General features: G+C 39.8%; 1 protein-coding gene across 1 annotated transcript in view; it reads left to right on the top strand.

The window, feature by feature from the left end:
• Positions 1–20810, top strand: part of LRP1B (LDL receptor related protein 1B) — a 470895-nt gene that overhangs the window by 180170 nt on the left and 269915 nt on the right. Inside the window, exon 5 of the mRNA XM_042779456.1 lies at positions 4745–5002. Within this exon, the coding sequence (XP_042635390.1) occupies positions 4745–5002 (258 nt within the window). The remainder of the gene's footprint in view (positions 1–4744; positions 5003–20810) is intronic.

Raw genomic sequence — 20810 nt, 5'->3', positions numbered from 1 at the left:
AGGGCAACACAAACTAGGGTCATGGTGCTGCACAGAAATGGGTGTTGCCAATTTTTTTGGTTTTTTTGAAAAAAATAGCTTTGGATCAGAAGAACAGAATCCAAGGGGAAAAAAAAAATCAGGTGTTTAAGGCAAAAAAGAGCCCCAGCACTTAGAAACCCATCAATCTTTATCCTTAAAGAATCTAAAGCAAATAAGGATGGAAAAAGAGCAACCTCTGTTCTTTGTCTACATTTGGCAAAAGCAGTTGACAAACAGGTGAAGAACATGAGCTGAGGAACATTGAGCTCTGTGTGTAACAGCTGTGAGAGAGAAGCAGCAGCACTAGAGGTGTAGGCTGGGCTTTCTGAGGAGCTTTGGATTCACCAAAATATGAGTGTTGGTCTAACACTGATACTCAACTGTGATGGACACAAGACTCTCTAACAATTTAAAGTCACAAAGTGAATGTTTATTCAGCACTGGGCAGCAGTGTGAGGTAACCCTCTAATACACACTGCAAAATTACAGGTGGTCACAGAGTCTGTTTATTGAGAACAGCTTCAAACAAATACATATTCATAATACCAGCCCCTCCCATCCCTGTTTCCTATGGTAATTAGCTTGAATGGCAATTAAGCAGCGTGGTTGGCTTCTTGAATTAAGTCTGGGGTCGTTTTTGTGGGGAGGGGTCTCAAAAGGAGGAAGTAAGGTGAGTCTTTCTCGTCCTGACTTTTCTATTAATGACAACACAAATGGCTTTTGGGCAAACTCTAATCTTTCAAAGAATGAGTTTTTGTTTGCAATTGTTTGTGTTCTTTGGACCTAACTACCAGTTTCATCCTTTCTCATTGCAAGCACAGCTAAGCAAACATAAAATGACAGGCAATCAATTATTTAAGTTTCAGGTAACTATCTCAAGCCCAGTTTCTTCTAACTTCTAACTAAAATCCTAATTTCTTTAAGATCAGTGTTTCACTTTCAGTGCTGGTAACAACAGATCTGCTGGGAATGGGAATTGCCATCCATGCTGAGAGCCTGGATGTGACACAGCCCCCAACACCAAGCTGGCCCACCTGAGAGGAGCTGGGAGGTTTCTGAACCTGAGGAGCAGGAGGGGCAGAGCAGGTCACACCTGGGGGTACCTGCAGGAGCCTCTCACCATCTCTGGGGTGACAATTTTAGCAGAGAACCTCCTTGCTGCCCTTCAGGCAGCCAAACACCTGGGAAGGTGCTGAGGCCTCTCCCCCATTCAATTCTGCATTTTCTTCCTCAGCACAATTAAATAACCATGGAGCTGAAAGCTTTTAGCTGCACATTCCCTTTGGGAAGGATGTTAAAATAGGTATCAAAACAGCTGGGGGCTTTTTTTCCAGACTTTTTAAGCATATTTCCTTTTAGGAATAAAGAGGCAGTTAATGGTTTCTTCTGAGGTGAAAATGAAACAAAGCACAGCTTTGCTGAACAGAATTTAAGAACTTATTTGTTTACCAAGTTTTTATGCCTAAATTGCAAGGATTGCATGTGATGAGAAGAGTATTTAAGGAAAGAAAATTACAGACTTGGAGATATCTAACTGAGGAAAAGAAATTCATCTGTTTCACAAAAGTTCCTGGTGTGTTTTATATCTCCAAAGCCAGTCTAGAGAGAAATGCATGGTAAAAAACATTTGTCATGTAGATAAAGTGAGATGAACTGATAATGACTAAAGAAACAAAAAAATTCTAGCATTTAGAAAAAAATATCAGCCCTGTTTAACTGATCTGACAAACATAATTTTCTTGTAAAATCTCACTAAACTAAGTTTTAAAACTTTAGAAATAAAGCAACCCATTTGTGAGATACATTATGGTTAAACATCAAAAATTATGTCAAAAAAATGGACTGCTCAGTACTTTTTCAGATTTTTATACAACACATATATTGGTGACAGCAAAGTCCTTAGATTTACAATGTATATCCCAGGAAAAGTGGTTTAAGCTGTTTGTAAACACTGAATTCTGGGCTTTATGCCTTTCATATCATTGTGGTGAAGAAAGATAGAAAATGCTGGCATTTCTGGGGTTTTTTTTCAGATGAGAAGTCTGTTGGCAGTGCAAAGCACCTTCATTTCTGATTTGTTGTGGCATCACTTATTGATCTCTATTTTAGACAAGATCAGGTAGGAGGGAAATGCAAGTCTTTCATCTTTTCCACTACTCTATCTTCAACATAATTCAAAGGAGGATGCTTTCATTTTAGTCAAGAAGGATGAATCATAAAACTTCCCTGGATTAAAGAGCTACTCACTTCTTATCTTTCCTATAAAATGAAAAAAAAAAAGGAAAAAAAAAGTGAAATTTGTGAAAAAATAACACACATGAAGTCCACCTGTTTGAAAAGCTGCTGGAACTCACCCTAAATCTGTCCACTAAACTTTTAAGCTGTGTAGAATCTCTTCTCAAGGAACAGACAGACAGTTTTTGTGAGAGTGAAGACATGGGTTTTTTTTAGTATCTCCTGTTTTCCATCTGCATTAGGCTATGCAATAAGTTGATTTATATATTTTGGTATGAAATTGTAATATTTTGTACAGTTTTATTGGCAATATATTCTGTTTTTCAAATTATGAAATCAGCCTTTATCTGAGCAACACTGAAGCAAGCAAGTAATCTACCCTCCTGTGAAAAACCATGATTAAATGCTTTAATCCATTGAATTATTTAATGTATTTATGCTTTAAAAATATGATTTCAAGCCTAATAATCCAGTTTCTGTATTTTTAATGTCTAATGGTGCCTGCTGAGCAGAACCTCTTGGCAGTGCCACGGGTCCTTCCAGCACCTTTGTCTGCAGCCAGGTTTGATTACAACTGCTGCTCAAGAGGTTTGAAGCTAATTCCTTTTAAGAATTCCCTTATGTCTTAGACCATAATACCAAAATACAACCTTTCTCTAGAGTTTAGTGAGGTATTAAATCCTCGTTGCAGTTTTCAATAGGTCATTTCAAAGAAAAGAGCTGGTTCTGTCTCACAGCCCTAAACCACCTGGTGGCTTTGGAACTGCAAACAGCTCCTGTGAACTGCCTTCTCTTTGAGGCTTTAGATATTGCAGACTGTGGAAATATCCGGCTTAACACAAAGAGCAAAAATCATAATAAAGGTCTTTTCACACTGCTGGTAGCTGGGGAAAGAGTGATTGAATCCAGAAGTAGGCAGTGGTGTTATTTTGTGGGGAGAGAGAGAAGCTGAGCACAGAGCTGTTGGATGTAAAAATAAATCCCCAGACTCAGCAGGATGCAGATGGAAACACTCCTTTGTACCAGTCTGGAAAGTCTGGGGTGAGTGGGTGATAGGGACAGAAGTTCTTAAATCTGGCTTTCTTCTCAAGGGTAGCAAAAGTTGCTAAGAACAGGAGGAAAGAGAGATTTACAGGCACTGACTGCAGAGGGACCTATCTGGCAGATTTCAAACAAAAATTTCTTAGTGAGAACCCCTCCACTACCTTATCTTTTGGAAAGGGAAAAAAAAAACAAACAAGACTTGAGAGTTTCATGCATGGCTTGCACCACAAGGGATTGTTTTACAAAGAAATTCAATCCCTGCAGTTCTTGGATATCTTCTGAAATTCAAAGAAAAATAATTTTTGGATCTGATTGATAGATGGGTAGAAGTGAATGTGAGGATGATGAGGACAGGCAGTAAGTTCCAAAAGTAATGCTGCAGGAGTGTGGATTTACACATGTTCATGAGGGATTTACTGGAGAGGGATGAGATGTGTGACAAGAGAGAATTTACCTTATGGAATGAGGAAGGATAAATTAGGAGTAAATTAAAGCCATATTTGAAAGAATACACACTGAAGCTTTACAGAAATAAGGGTTTTTTACACAAAAAAATAAAGAAATTTAAAAAAAAAAAAAGAGCAGCAAGATGTTGAAATAAAAGCAGATACTAAGAACAGAACACCTACTGCTGTGGCTTTGAGAGAGACCCCTGAGCACTGTACTCACTGAAGTATTCTTTTGTCTTTAATCAGACCTGCTGATGAAGTACCATTTGTCAAATCCTTTTATTTATGCCATTTTTTTTTCACCATTTAGACACCTGAAACTGCTTAGTGAACATTTGAGAACTCCATTAGGTGGAATGTTGATTGAAAGTGCTGCATGTCAATGCAGTGTTCAAACATAGATGCATTCCTTTGAAAACAAGCAGATTACATTGGGGTGAGAGCTCCTGATGTGACAGAACAATTTTTTTTTCAGATATGCCTGAAACTGCAGAGTTTCTATTCTTTAAGGTTTCACTGCACTGGATTTTTTGTTAGGTTGGTTAAAACTTCTTCTAGTGGCGCCCACTCCTCAGATTTTGTCTTATTTTGTAGGCTCTTAAATGAAAAAAACATCTTAAAATTTCATGTGTCCTCATGAGTTCTGCAGGTTTTCCTGGCCTTAATTCTTTTTGGAATGCCAGTAATCTGGACAGAGATAATTTGCATAAGTTGTGTTTCATGTTATGACTTAGGCATGAAAAATGTTGCAATAATGATACTTGGAATTAAACAGAGGCGTTGGGGCTGGGGTAATTAATTTTCTTTAATGATGTGAACCATTGGAACTGCGGGATAAAATAGACTAATAATTGGGAATATATGATAGTTATGAAAATAAAAACAAAATCAATTTATTACACACCTTAAAACAAGCAGGTAAGAACATTAAAAACTGCATTAAAAGCAAAAATATGAAATATACAGCTTTTAAACTCTCTTCACTTTGTTTTCAGGGCCTGCTGATAGAGCTCCTCTTCTCCTGATTGCAAGCTCTGAAAAGATTGAGGTTTTGTACCTCAATGGCAGCCACATGTCTGCCAGGAGCCCTGTGAAGGGATCTGCAGTGGTGACCCTGGACTACAGCTACAGAGAGGACAGCCTGTGCTGGATTGAGTCCAGAGATGTCTCCAGTCAGCTCAAGTGCTCCAGGATCTCCAGAGCTGGGACCTTTCCAGAGGAGTGGACAATCAACATCGCCCAGTACCTGCACAGTAAGTACTGGCAGTGTTTTAGCTCCTGTGCTGGCAAACAGGAGCCTGCAGAAAGTGCTTTTGGGCTTGCAGGTGAAAACAGCCTTGAGGCATTAAATATTGTAGCTCACACTGAAGAGATTTTAGGGTTTTTCACTCCTGTATTCAGCCTGAGGTGCAGTGTTTGTATCTATGCAATGGCTTTTAGCTCTGTGGTTTTATAGACTGGAAGTTACAAAACCAGCAGTGAAATGGAAGAAGAATTGTAAAAGGCTTCCTTTTCTATAGTGCTGCATAAAGCTCAAGAGTCATTCTTTGCTACTTGGACAATACCAACAATGAAATGGAATCATATTTAGCACAGCAACTATCACAGGTATGTTAGTTCTTAAAAATACCAAAATAGGTCCTGACTTACTGGAAACATACTGCTGCCTCTATATTTTTAATTAAGAAACTAAATTTAAAAGCTCTAAGGTCATCACACAGAATTGGACTTTGCATTACAGCACTATTCCTCAGTCAGCTTTTCAATTTGTGGCACAGCTGCCTTATGAGCAAGGTGTTCATCCACAGACACATTGATGCTTAAAGTTTTAGTTTTCATATTTTCCAGATTCTGTACTGCATTGATCTATAACTCTGAGCTTCATATAAAATGTTAGCAAGTTTTTACAGCTTAATTAGACAAAACATTCCTTTTCCACCCCCAGAACCAAGAACACCATTGCAAGTTCAGGCCCAAAAGTCCAAACAGCAGCAAATTGAGGAGAGAAATCTGGGAGGGTGGGACTGCAGAACCTGGAGCTGGAATTGGACAATTAACCCCAGTATGGAAACGCACCAAAACTTATAAAAGTGTGAAAACTCGTTACCCAGGGTCCATCTTGGACAGAGCCATGACCAGGCTCTTGTGCTGCCCAAGGTGTGTCCTTTGAAGGGCTTTCAATAAATACCTAAAATCCCTACTTTATTCCTTTAACTCTGTCTAGCCTCTGTTCTAGGCAGCCTACCAAGGCATCAACATTAACATATGAACAGACTGAAAAATATCATGCAAGCAGAAAAAAACCCCACTATTTTCTTCATCTTTCACAGAGATGGACTAAAATTTAATCAAAGTTTTGGAAAAACACTTTTAAGGTGATATGTGCATCAAAGAACATCTCTGAAAGGATCTCAAACCCTCTGACTACCAGTTCAGGAATACTCAAATCATTAATTTGTTTATAACTCTTAGAGGTGCAAAAGTGATAAATTCTCATTGAGATTGTGCTTTGGACTATCAAGACAGCTGTTGTAAGGTGTGCTTATTGATGCAGGGTAAGGGGTTTTTTTTAACCTATTTTCCTAATTTTATATGTATTAGAATGGTAAATTGAATTTTAAAAAATCTCTACAAAAATAAGGTTTGGATTTTGGGTGTCTTTTTATTCCCCACTCAACCACTCATTGTGAGTATTCTACTTTTAGTGAACACTCTTATCCTAGGTGTAAATATATTTGTTTGCAGGGGTTTTTTTTGGGTTTTTTTGGGTTTTTTTGTTTTCTTTTGTTTTTTTGGTGTTTTGTTTCTCTCTTTTTGTTTCCTCTATTCAGTTGTGGTTCTTTTGGAGGGGTTTTAAGTGTACTTAAGAGGGCTTTTTATATTTTAGATATCAAAATACCCCAAAGATCATGGTGATAGTATTTCATTGAGCTTTTCCAATCCACCCAGCCATTAATATTTTGTTTTCCTTTTAGCAACAAAAATCAAATTAACCACAGTCCTGGACAAAATGTGCCTTGTATTGAGCTCTGTGTGTGCTCTGTCACTCGTTTGCAGCTTCAGAGTGGACCTGAGCACTGTGGTTTGTGCTGCTCCACCCTTCCCCTGCCTTCCTGTCCCTCTGTTCCCTGCATGGCAAGAGAATTTCTGATCCTGTGCTGTCCTGATCTCCATCACTGCATCTGTTTGCTAAATCAAGGCCCTGGGATGGGTTTGAAATGAACACAGTGCCTGGAATTAATGAGCTGTTCATTTCTCGTAGCGCCAGCACACACCAGCCTGTGGTCTCTAATATTCTGCTCCAACTTCCTGGTAATCATTCAATCTTTTTTAGATGAAGAATAATAATTCCCTTGGACATGAGCTGACTGTAGGGACTTGCTTTGACTTCTTTGATTTTGGAAATAATGCTTGGGGACTTTAAAAAAAACCCCAAAACGTAGCTGGGAGCTCTGACTGACAAAGCCCTGCCAGTTTAGCTGTGGGAGTGTTTTCCCAAGCACACACATCCACAGACACTTCTGTTGTGCTGCTCACTGGAGCTGCATCAATCCCCACGGTCTGGGCATGTCTCCTCAGAGGAAGAAGCAGCATGAAAGTTACTTTTGTCCACCTAATTAGGATCTTCTAGACACCCCTGGAGTTATTCCTGCCAGGACATGGCAGGGATCTCATGTTGCTCTCCCTGGTATATTTGCCCAGCAATCTTGTGGCTGCTGCAAAATTGAGTTTTAATTTTAAATTCTTCCTTTTCTTTGCTCCATCTTCTGTCACCTATCAGGTCATTTCTGCTGTTTCTCTTCATCATACAGCACTATACCAAATTAATTTTGTTACTCTTTGTCAAGGAAAATGTTTTCAAGTGTAATTGCATTCTCTGCCAGCTCAAGCCAAATAAATGTTCACAGTCATGGGGTGATTCACATAAAATCATACATTCTCTTCTTCATAAGAACCTTTTTTTTTGGTGTTTGTGTTAAATTGGTTATTCCTAAAAGCACTAGGGGTAAAAAAAACCAAAACAAAAAAACCCTAAATAATAAAAAAGTTTTCTTAGCAGTGTTTTTATTGTATTTATCTTTTTAAGCCCAATCTTCTAATCATTTTGTTAGTGGGAAAAAATAAATCTGAATATGACACAAAAAGTGCTAGAAATGTCAGTTATTCAAAGTGATTGGGACTGCTTGAAGTGGATTTATTCTAAGTGTTTTCTTCAGTGAAGACAAGTAAGTCTTGTAGTTAGGAACAAAGAATATAGATCATCTTTAAAGATGAAAGTCTCCATCTAGGAAGGCAGGGACTATGAAAATGACTTCGTTTTCATGATGGGTCATGCAACACCAGCTCCAGGTACTGAACATAAGCTTTGGATTCACAAAAGAAAGGAAATTACAGTCCTTTAGTTTCTGTCATTCTTCCTTAGAAGAGTCCAATGTGACTTCACTTTGGTGAGGATGTGTCCCAGATGGATGGATCAGATCCTTTGAAGCACTAGAGGGAGAAAGGCTGAGAGGCTCATCCTGCACTTGGGGTTTTTGCTCTGGGAGAACAGGGTTTTTTTTTGCTCTCATGTCTCCAGAGATACTCCCTCATGCTTAGCAATTAGGCTAATTTCACTCTTAAAATATTTATTATCTCAGGGTTTGTTTGGTAGTTTTATCCCCTTGCATAAGGACAGCTTTCTGCAGGCACAGCAGTGGCAGCACAGCCAAGGCCAGGCACTGTCATGTTGTTTCATCGTTGTCTTTTTAAGACCTAGAAGTTTTTGGAAGAGAAGCTGGAAATTTTCCTCTTGGGGAAGATTGATGCAGACAGTACTGGAGCCAAATGTGCTTTCAGAGATGATTTTCCTGTGAGGAAAATCCTCTGTCCATAGTAACAGGGTGCTCCCTTACACCTCACAACGAGCTCACAGCCCACTTCACTGAGCACAGCGAGACTTTCAGGAACAATAATTTATTTAGACTGATTTCTCTAGCCCCAAGCTAACAAAAATTCTTTCTAATGGCATGAATGTGGAAAATCTCCCAATTTTCTGCTCTTTCAAAGCCATGGTGTGCAGTCTTACATTAATGCTTTTGTGTGTGGGAGCTGAGAGGTGGCCAGAGCAGCATCCTCTGGGTGCAAGAATCTCCTTCTTCCTCATTTTAGGAGGCATTTTGTGTCTTCATCATTACAAGCACCAAGCACCTTTCATGCTCTACAAACCAGCACCAGGCAGCACAGCATGGGTTTTAGCTGCTATTCTTCTGCACAATAACAAAATCTCTTCTGGGATGATGCTTCAAGAGCATGATATTTTCTGCTTGGCTGATGTTTGATTCAGGTTTTCTTGGCACTCAGTTATCTCAGCACAGCACAAGCAATGCTGCAGTGCCTGTGTTCAGCTTTGCCACCTGTGCTTTGTGCCCACACTTGATCACACCTCACCTGGGAAGGGGCACAGGCTTTTCTCCTGGCAGCTGTGTTTGGACAGGACTGCTCTGGATCGAAAGGAACATCTTGTTTCCTCGGTAGTGATTCAGTTTTTACCTGCCAAGGTTGGGAGCTGGGGGTGGGTGTGGAGGGGCTGGAGTCTCTGGAGGGAAAGGGATTTTCCTCTCTGCTTGTGGGACCCAGAACCTTCTACTTGGTGTGCTGGGCACAAGCCAGGCTGGCTTTTTGCATCTCCCACTTCTTGGATGTGAGTGCAGTGAAGAACATCAGACAGCGAGCACAGGGAATTTCAGCATGATCCAGCAGTGTCTGTTTGGGCACATTACTGTTTCCTCCTGGTTTTGGTCCCCCTAATGGCTCCTCCACCTCCTGACCTGAGCCACTTCTCAGGAGTGATTATCCATAAACACTGCTGTGTTCAGAGCAGCTGCAGTAATTCCCTTGGCATTGCTGAGGCTCAGTCACTGAAGGAAACACCAAGCACTGGAGATGCTGTTCCTGTCAGCAATTCCTGTGAATGGCCATGAATATTCATGGCAAATCAGAGCAAAGTTTGGCTTACTCTGCAGGAGCAAAACTGTGAAGATGTGGGGGAAAGTGTTTATTCCTACATAGTCTGCCCCAAATTTGCCTCCAGACAAGCATAAGAGCTGTCACACAGTTGTAGAATGGGAGTTTGTTTTTTTTTTTTTTTTTCTTCTGTGATAGACAGCCCATGTGCCTTGAAGATGCACAGAAAGGAGAAGGTTTCATGTCAAGGTCATTTATACCTGACATGGTTTTTAGCAGTGTTCAGAGCACCTGAATCAGTCATGGGGGCCCGAATGGCAGGTGAGAAGAGTGTCCTAAGGGAATACCACAGAATTCTTTCCCTGTCTGTGGACTTCTCAAGCTCTGGCTGATCTTGCATTGCTGCCCTTGCATTTCTGACAAGACTGAGAATGTCAAATGCTGTTTTTGGAATAATGAACTTTCTTACTTTGTCTAAAGGTGAGCTTGCTTGGTTTTTGGCTTTAGTTTTTTTTATTTTTTTGAATAGTGTCAATATCTCATTCTCAAGTGCTCTAGACAGAACCATGAGTAAATATATAAAACTAGGATAATTTTCTCATTAACTAAGTATTTATTCAACTTGAATTTCCCACATCAAGTTCATTTCAACTTGAATTTGGACAGCTCCTTTCACTGTCCAGCCTCAGTCTCTCAAGGTCCTGCAGTTCTTCAAAACAGACCACCCTCCTTGTTGTTCTGGAAATCTCATTTTTATTGGATCTCATCACTTTGTTATTCAAGTCATCTTCCAGGTGCCTTGTGAAGGTTGTCTCACACAGGTTCCAGCACAGGCTGTTGCTCTGGAGCTTGGTGATGCTCCACAGGGAACCAGGTGTGATGCACTTGGGTCATCCTTGGTCCATCTCTGTCCTAAATGTCAGGCTGCATCTTTCCCAGTCTTCCTCATGTTTTCCTCAGTGTCTGGATTTTCATTTTCCTGTTTGCATTTTGTTTTAATTTCCATGTGCTTTTAGATATTTTAACCCCAAGCCCAATTTTTTTTTTTTTTTTTTTTTGGATGTGCATGCTCCATGATATGGGAAATGCTTTCTTTGCAGCTGTCCATACTTTTATTCCTCATTTTGGTGTCCCTGAACTTACAGAACTCTTGATGCAGGATTTGATAGAGCCTCAATAAAGTGCTTTCCAAGTACAGTATGGAATTTTATTTAGTGCTGGAAACAGTGCTACTGATAATTGTCCTTTTTCAGAGAGTTTTTCTGTCTCCTATAATGACAAGACTGTCTTTGCTGACTTTTGGTTCTGCACGGAATTTTTGATGGTTATCAGGGTTAGTGGAAGAATAAGGATAGTTCATATCCTTTCATTCAACCTTTCTGCTCCAACAAGCACAATCACTTGGGTGTGGTGTGTGCTGAAAATTTATTATCTTTTTTTAATGATTAATATTAATATAATCAGGTCTATACCTCAATTCTCAATGGTGTTTGCACAAAAGTTAGGATATGATCTGTACAGCTGAAACCCTAAGAGGGCCTTTCCTCTAGCAGAGGGTTCTAAATATTAGTTGTGAAGAACCTGTCTGCTTCTGTTGTATCTTTTGGGTACAGAGTTTTCCATCTGGCTTGGGAATTGTTCTACTGGTTTGAGTATTGTCACCACAGCATTGTGTTGTGTCACTTTGAGGCACAAGCTCCCATGGCAGAGTCTGAATTGGTCACATTTCCCTCCACAGTTAGGTTATCTGCTCTTAATCCTTTCTGACACCACAGCTACTCATTAACTGATTCCTAATTGCCACAAATGGATATTTTTTACTTGTTCAAAGATGTGATGCTACTGTTTTTCAAGCCTTGTTACCCATCCAGCTTCCACAATTGATCTTGCATTGACATTGGTCAAAACCCCATGTCTGGCTTCTGTTCTTAGCAAAGCTGGGATCATATCTGTTCTTCTTTCATTTGTTCTTCAGTAGTTGTGTCCTGGACAGTTAAATCTCTGAGTACAGGAAATAAAAAACCTTATCTCAATGGCATTTCTCAGTGCAAATTTTTAATTGCTTTTGGGTTTTTTTTGTTTTTTCCCCTTCTCTAAACTCCTAGGCTCTGCCTGGAACAGTGTCCTGAATTCTGTCTCTGCAAAGAGACAAAAATTATCAATGTTGAATACATTGTCATATTCCTTTTTCCCTGTTTTATCAACTTCTTAGCTCACCATTTCCTTCTTAATTCCAGATTAATTCTTGTCCTAAAGTGGAGCATGACTGGATCTTTTTAAGTCTTCCCAACCTATCCTGGGTAGAAAAGCTCTTACAGAAGGGAGGAAATCCAAGAGCAAGCAAGCAAACTCCCCCAGCAGCAGAAAGGTTTTGTAAAAAAAAAGGACTTTTTTGTCACAGTAGCAGTAACCACCTAAATTTATCTATATCAGTCAGAATACTGAGAGACTCTTTGTCTCTGTCAAATTGAATTATTATACTGCTTGTAAAACAGAAACATTTTGATTTTGTTAACAAGGTCTTTAAGGTGGAATTACATAATTGTGGGGGCTATAGATTATGTAATGTATGGATAACTAGGTTTCTGCTAATGTAAATCACAGTTTTGTAGGGAATATTTTAAAAAAAAACATGTACAGTAATTTCACGAATACAAGCCGCACCAATTTGACCAAAATTTTGGTGGAAACCCGGAAGTGCGGCCAATATTCCGGGGCGGCTAATACATTAACAAAATTCTAAAAGCTGCCAACACGGAAGTGAGAGCCCGCGGCAGCCCCAAGCCAAGCTGGAGCCCGGCCGGCCCCGGCAGAGGTGGGAAAGCCTGGCAGAGGCGGGGCCAGCAGTGTGGGGGGCGGGCGGCAGAGCCTGAGCCAGCAGGGCGGGGCAGGGAGGGCGGCAGAGCCTGAGCCAGCAGGGCGGGGCAGGGAGGGCGGCAGAGCCTGAGCCAGCAGGGCGGGGGAGCCCGGGAGAACTGGGGCTAGCAGTGCAGGGGAGCATGGCAGAAGCAGGAAGGCCGGCGGGTGGGGCTGCCTGGCAGCGGGGGAAGCCCAGCAGAATCGGGGCCAGCAGCGTGGGGGAGCCCGGCGGTGCGGGGGCCTGCAGTGCCGGCCAGGGCGAGGAAACGCGGCGGCGGTGCAGACGGGAGGGGGCGGCCGGCGAGCCTGGCGGCGGCGGCAGCCCTGCCGGCGGCGCGAGCGAAAGCGGCAGCGGGGCGGGCGGCGAGCCCGGCGGCGGCAGCCCTGCCAGCCGGGCGAGCGAACGCGGCAGCGGGGCGGTGCTGACGGGAGAGGGGGGCCAGCGAGCCCGGCGGCGGCGGCAGCACCACCCGGCCAGCCCCGCCGAGCCGTGGCGCTGAGCTGGGCCACCTGGCCCCGTCGGCAACCATGAGCGGGCCGAGCCTGCCTGGCCCCGCCCCGAGCCAGTAAAGCCCGCTATGCCGCGATCCTGTTACTAATTGGCCAATTTGTGAAAGCTGCGCAGGGATTCTCGCGACGAACGAAAGTGCGGCTAATATTCGGGGTGCGGCTTATCTATTGACAAAGACAGCAACATTGTCGACGCACCGGAAGTGCGGCTTATAATCCGTGCGGCTTGTATTCGTGAAACTACTGTATGTATTCATATACAAAGGTATTGAAGTATTGGTTGAGCAAAAAACAAATTAACAAGTAATTTTCTTTTTCCTAAAAAGTGGCATTAATTATTGGATGTTTTATGGGATTAGACATTTTTCCATAGAACTTTGACATCCATATGCACCATGTTGGCTTCATTTTATTCTTTACTTGGTAACCACTGGAACTATTCTTGGAATTATTTCACATTTCCTCAGTATTCACAGGAGCTTGTCTTCTGCCTTTCTTCCAATGAGGAGAGCTGTAGGAGATAAATAAGAGACAAACACTTGTAACCTGCCCATTTCAGTAAAGTTGTTTACAAACCTGAGGCTTCAAATGCACTCTTGGAAACTTTCTTAATGGCAATAAAACATCTCATTAATATTTCAGTATATTTCAATATGCTAATTACAAATGCATAACTTTTTTTTGCTTTCTACTGGTACTTTGTTTTTGTTTTTATAAATTTCACATCTCTTACAATTTAGCCAGTGGTTGTCTTTTTTGAGCAGTAAAATAACTTTGCAAATGCAACTCGCATGCTAACCAAGTTTGCCTCATTTAGACTAATTGACAGCAAATTTGCCACTCAGATATTTATTTATTAATGCAAATATTTAATTCAAACTTCATTAAAAACCTAAAATACTCTACTAAAGTCAAGTGAAGAAGTCAAGAATTTAGTTTTGAGCTTTTTTTTCTTTTTATAATGCACTTTGGATTGTGTCATTAAATGAGTTCTTCTGCCTCCTAAAGATTTTTCCTGAGGCGCAGACCAATACTGAACTAAACCTTAAAAAGTCTGTGTCTTCTTTGAAAGCACTTTTGCCTTTATAGGAGCAAAAGTAACATAAAAACTATAAACTCCAAAATATGATTTGTTTACATCCAACATCATAACTGGAACCATGTTTAGATATAAAAACAAAGCACTCAAGCAATTGCAGACCAAAGTCCATCCCAGACAGAGATTTACAGAAGCTGAAGCCATGAGGGAACAGTGATGTGTTAGCAATGAGCCTGAGCAGTGTCAGAATTGTCTGTGCTGCACAGAGATCTGAGTCTGCAGGGGAGTGACCCACTGGAATGGCACAGCTGAACCACACATTGCACCTGCTGCAAATCTTGGGGAAGCAGCAGAAAATAAAATAAAAAAATAAATTTAAAAAAAAAAAAATCTGTTTGTATGCCTTATGCAATGAAAAGAGTCATAGACTAAAATCACAAATATTGTGACTCCTGATCAAACTTGTGGCCTCTGAAAATTGCTGTGTTTTGAAATTCAGGTTTTGATCTGATGCTTTTTTCTACTGCTGGGGAAAAGGTAAATAGCATACTTTTCAGAAAGGAATAATAATGGATAATTTCTTTAATGGAAGTAAATCTGGAATAGAAGCTACATGTGATGAAATTAAACCAGCTGCTGCAACACCTTAAGCTCTTTCCTAATCTGCTTTGTGTACTCACAGCCTGGGTATTGCTGTGCTGGACTGGAGCCTGTGCCACAGACACACCAAAAAGTTTGTGTGTGTCAGAATAAATAAAGGATTTGTTCTTTCCTTATCCCTTTATCAGGAGCCCTACAAAAAGATGAATTGCCTATTTTGCAAAGTGATTATTATTTAGATGGTGATGGACATGACAAATTAAAACCACCATCTGATTGTGAGGATTTAATATAGGATTGCTTTCTTCCTTTTTTAACTCCTTTGACTGCCAGAAGCAATGACTTGCTCAACAAGTAATATCTTCAGATCATGGAAATATGTTTTTGTTCTCAATACATTGAATTGTGGATTTCTACTTAGAATGAAACGAATTTGATTTAGAACTTTCTTGTGACTTCAGCTTTGGAGTAGAAATTGAAATGCTGAAAACATTATGGATTAAGTCAGCATCATGGAATAAATAAAATGCAACAATAAATTTTGTCCTTTTCACTATTTTGAATTCAATATAATAAAATCTTGTTTTTTCATGCATATTTTAAATAGTTGAGTGAAGCACATTTCTAAAACTGACAAATTACATGCAACAAATGTTCTAACTGAAGTGGATCACTTTTGCTAAAGTCAGACTTCTGATTTTCTTTGTTCTGGAAAAAAATAAAGGTGTTGAAGCCATTGTAAGCAATTAAATGATAAGGACAGGATATGCAAAGGGTCAGTTTGTTTGCATAAAATTGATGCCCTGAGTGTTATCTGCATGTCACCCAGCAACTGCCACTAGATGTGCTGGGCCAGACATTCACTGTGACAGTTCTGAGCTGGGGACAAAGTTTGGGACCTCTGTGCATGTGGAATTCCATAACATTTCTGTCACATTGTGTGAGCAAAAATAATGAGCTGGCTGAGGAGTGTTGGGGATCTGTGCCACAATTGGCAGTTCAGGGCACTCTTGCTCTTTTTGGCAATTGTGGACTTGAATGTCATTTATTGCTATTTTACTTAAATGTATTTTCCCATATTTTAATTTGGGGGAGTTTTTTCTATGGCTATATAAGGAGATAAGTATAATGTGCTATAAAAGATTAGTGCCTTTTCTCTTAGTGCCTTTTCCCTTCTAGTTGTGCATATACTGAAAATACATATTTTCCTTTCAAGACTCTTCTGGGATGATATTGTTCAGTCACTGAGTCTGTACAGCTAGTTGCAGAATTCAGGTTTGTTTTAAACAGTCATAAGCACTGCATTACCTTCTATCCAGTGAGAAAAGGCAGCTCCAGTAAGATGCAGTGATGGGAACATGTATTTTATGACAGGCTGTGAATGCAGTGTGATGTGTGTTCTGCAGAGCAGAGCTGCTGCTGGCTGGAGGGAAAGGTGTGAGGCTGTGAGCACCTGGGGCTGTGCCCTGCTCCTCCTCTCAGTGCTGCACCATGGCCTGTGCTGCCTTTGGGATCACTCAGAACTGAGTTTGCCATCAGGGTGGGCAAATATTTCATGGGTGAAAAATATTGCTAGGAGGAAGACAAGGTTAGTGTCTCTCCTCTGCACTTCTCTGCAAGGGTTGGGACAATTTGTTTTTACTGTTTCCATGACAGGAGCAGTGATTTAGGAAGAAAGGCAAAATACTGGTAAGAGACCAATGTTTTGTCTTTTCCCCCCTAAATGTAGAACAACAGAGAATAACACACACTGAGGTTTAAAACCTTCAGTGCTGGGGAATACATGAGGTGGGAATGGTTGGCACAAGGTACTGGGACTTTTGGAGTGGGAAGAGTTGGGATTATAGGCTCACATCTTCCTGGAGTGGCCAGATTTGGGAAGGGCTGGAAGCCTCCTGAAAGCAAAGGTCAGGTTCTGCACATATAAACACACTGAGTTGCAGCCACATTTCTGGAAACAGTAGCTATGTGAGTGATTTATGAGACTTTTGATGGGATCTATGGCGCAATTCTGGTTTAAAATAATGCTGAGGTAGACCAATAGCAGCACTACTGTGGTGATGAGAGACATAAATAAACAACAACAAAAATGTAGTGTCCTGATGTCTGCTTGAAAATTGATAGAAAAATAATTTATCTATAAATCTAAGACCATGCTTTATTTTTATTTATTGTATCACTGGAAATAAGTTAGCAAGGATTTTTTTTTATTATTATTTTTTAAATGCAGTAACAATTTCAATATTTTAAGTCTATGCAGTTGTCTGTTTTGTTGGTCAGGTCACATATAATGAATAACAGTCTTCTCCTCAAAATTCCTATTTTGATGTTGGAAATATGCAATAAATGGGTGAAAAAAAGAAAAGGAAGGAGAGGGAGAAAGGGAAGATGAGGTAATGTTTATATGGGATGCATTTGTTATAATCTGTTGGCAGCATTAGTAGGCAGGAAGGGTTTTACTTGTTAGTTTTGCTCAAATGACTTTTGTAGGTGCTGAGCAGAGTCTTGCAGGAGTGCCAGCCTGCTGATGGCAAGGTGTGATGATGCCTCTGTTAGAGAGAAAGGAAAAGATGAAGAAAAAAGTTCCATGTCCTCAATAAAAGAAGTTCTTTTTTTTTTTTCCCCTTAGAAATCCTAAAAATGAAGCTTTTTTATTTAGTAAAGTACATAAAAGGGTTTTGTTTCCAAAATACTGTGTGAAGTAATGAGGTATATGTTTGCTAACTGTGCAGGTCATATTTTATTTTATTGTTGAGAAAATTTTTAGATTGTCTAATATTGTCTAAATTGTAATTCTAATCTGGATTTAAAATGGACTCCGTATGCATATTTTAATTATATTAAAAGCAAGTTCTATTTATTCTAGCAATGCTTGGGTTTTTGGTTTGGTTTGGTTGGGTTTGGTTTGGTTTTGGTTTTGGTTTTTGTGGTGCATCTTGTTTCTTTATTTGTTTGTTGCAAGTGTAATTTTTCTCCTTTTCCTGTAATATGTTTCAGATGACAACAAAGACTTTTGTGCCCAATGTGAATGTGTCTGTATAACAAAATTAAATACTCTATGGTCAGTATTACCTTCTGATTAAAACTGAGTGTAATAATGTTCCTTTGGGATTGATTTACACCAGTGGCTTGTGACATGTCCCTCATTTCATATCAACTAAACCATTTATTGCTAACAGCAACTAGAATGGGCTCCAGATGAAATTTTCCTATAAAATTATGGCCTGCATGGTACCTGCAAGAACCTACAGCATGTCTGGATCCTGTGAATGATTGTTCTCTAACAAATGATGCCTTCTATGAAAAAAGTGCAGTGTGAGCTTCCTTTGTTTCCTAACCCATTCTTTAAGAGTAGGCAGAGATAATTCACTGCTAAAATAGCTCCCCAAAAGCATTTCTTAAAGCAGTGTTGCTTACCTCTGATATTAAACAGTTCAAACTTTTTCTGGATGTCATTTCCCTTATATACCTTATATTGTGGAAGTAACCCTATATATTTATTGGCTTCTCTTTGCATTGTGATCATCTGCTGCTTAGCCTGTCTGCAGAAAAATGTGTAAGTGGCTTTGTTGTTGTGTGATGATGGTTTAAGGGGCTCATGACCCAAGCAGGGGGCAGTCCTAGGGAGGTGGAGGAGATGGATTTGTGCCTTTGCTGGAAGGTGGGTGAAGGAAGGGAATGTCCCAGCCTGCAGCAGCCACGCTGAGACCCTGTGCTCGATGGGACGCCTGTTGCGGCTGAATTATGCTTTAATTTTAACAGTGGGTGACTTAACTGCTTTGAAGTAAATAACTGGGTTTGATTTACAGTCTCACTAGATTTATAAGAAGCTGTTGAATGTGCAGCTAAAAAGAAAAAAATAAGACTGTTATAGCTATGTACCTCTATAAATCTGTCTTTATTGTTCAGCATGTACATGGGCCACTGGGACCCCATTACAGGTTTGCAATCACTGGGCAATGTGTTTGAGACTCAGTAATGCAGAAATTAGGAATGTTACGGTTTTCAGCTAGTCTTACTTATATCTGACATGAGATTGATGTCAGAAAATTCACCCTCTATAGAAATCTTAACAGTCAGGATTAAAAGATAAGGCCACTCACAAGGTCCTTATTTAATTGTTTTGCACTTCTTCCTTCTTGTTTAAGCCATTGGCACCACAGCCAGCTCTATGGTGCAGGACACAATAACAAATTTCATTCATCTTACTCACTCCAGGAACTCCATGCATTTCCTGATGGAATCCTTCTATAACAAAAGTAAAAGAAGAAATATGCTTAAGAGTGCTCAAGAATTTAGGATCAGATTTTTCTACCCTGCTGTAAAATTCCAGGGAAAGGCACAGGCATATCTGGGCTATCATCACATTTCCACTGAGTGCTGTGTAAAGGAATTTGTTGGAAGAGGACGTTGCTGATGGTTGTTGTTGTTGTCAGTGTTGTTAATATTTGTTTTTGGATTCCCAGTGGAAGAAGGAAGTTTATTAAAGCCACACTTTGACATTTCTCTCTCAGTACCTGCTGAATAATCCACCTCAGCTAATGTAGAATCATGAACTCTGAATGGTTTGGGTTCAAAGAGAACTCTCAGATCATCTCATTTCCCTGCCATGGGCAGGACACCTTCCACTATCCCAGGTTGTTCCAAGCCCCATCCAGCCTGGCCTTGGACATTCCAGGGATGGGGCAGCCACAACCTGTTCCAATTTCTCACCAAATGCCCAGAATTTGTCTCTCCTGTACCTTGTAAAAAGCTGAATGCATGAATCTCAGAGTGCCTGAGTCGACCACGTCTCTCAAAGACTTTGTGTCTTTCTGAGCCATCAGGATGATTTCATTAAGTATTCATAATATTTAGATTATTCTCATATTTTTGAAAAGTCTTTAGCGTGGGGAAACTGCTATTGTCTCTGTTCACATTCATGGGGTTTAATGCAGTATATTATGCTCCAGGGTTGAAAGAAAGCCAACAATATTTTTGTCAGTAACCACATTGATTGAAATTGAAATGATTTTACTCCACAAAGAAAAGGAAAATCTTTCTCTTCTTTTGAGGAATTTGAAGTGCTTATTTAAATTTAGTATATTTTAGGTTCTGCCTTGTGCTTCTAACAAAGAGTATCTGCAAAGGCTGATTTAATTCAGAGGCATCAGATATTTGAGGATGAGCTGTTTGAAAAAGATGGATGGATATTTTTCACTTGATTTTTCATTTTTTAACTTATGTAATAATCACTCCGGACATGGCTGTTAAAAGTTGAGACACCAGTGTGTCTGACTTATTGAATGGTGACATCTTGAATAAAAATCATATTTTTTAAGTGGCATTGCAGACAAATCATGGCAAATTCTTGGTGATAGAAGAGGCACAGAGAAAATCCATTCCAGCTGCACTTTCCCAAGGCACAGTGTCAGTACAAGGCTGTCTGGGCTGCTAATTAGGAGCATTAATGTCAAAAGAGTGTCACAGCAAAGGCAGTGCTGCTGCAGGATTTCACAGCTTTTCATTTCTGTGTTTTAACACTTCTTACCTCCTCTCATCATCACTGGCTATTGGAGAAAACAAAACAAAAGAACAAAACAAATTAAAAAAACCCCAAAAAATAATAATAATGAAAAAACCCAACAAAACAAAACAAACAAAAAAAACCCAAAAACCTTTTTCGTCTTGTTAGAAACTTGACTTTTTATTCAGTGGAGGCAAAAATTCTATTCCTAAGTGCTTTAAGTGCTTTCTGCTTTGAAATAACATTTCTTTGTTTCATGATAAATACATAATTTTATCTCTTTTTTTCTTTTTAACTAGGTAATAAATTTAAGTCTGGCCATGCCAGTTTGGACATTGAATTAAGAAAGGAGATATAGGGCTTATAGAAGAAAAATTAGTGATTTAAATTAATAAAATATAATTATTCCTTTAAGATCAATTTTCAGAAAAGAAAAAAAAGCAAAAAACAACAAAACACAAACAATAAAAGGAAAAAAAATTAAAAAACCAAACAGAATAAACAAAAACCCTCAAAAGACCAAAAGTAACCCAGCATTTCTATGTCAAAAATCAAGATTGTTTTAAGCACTTTCAGATATATATTTAATAAATATGTATTA

The sequence above is a fragment of the Catharus ustulatus genome, chromosome 7, assembly GCF_009819885.2.
Source record: "Catharus ustulatus isolate bCatUst1 chromosome 7, bCatUst1.pri.v2, whole genome shotgun sequence".
Lineage (NCBI taxonomy): Eukaryota > Metazoa > Chordata > Aves > Passeriformes > Turdidae > Catharus > Catharus ustulatus.
Note: the sequence above shows the minus strand (reverse complement) of the source record. Positions and strands in the feature narration are given on the sequence as shown.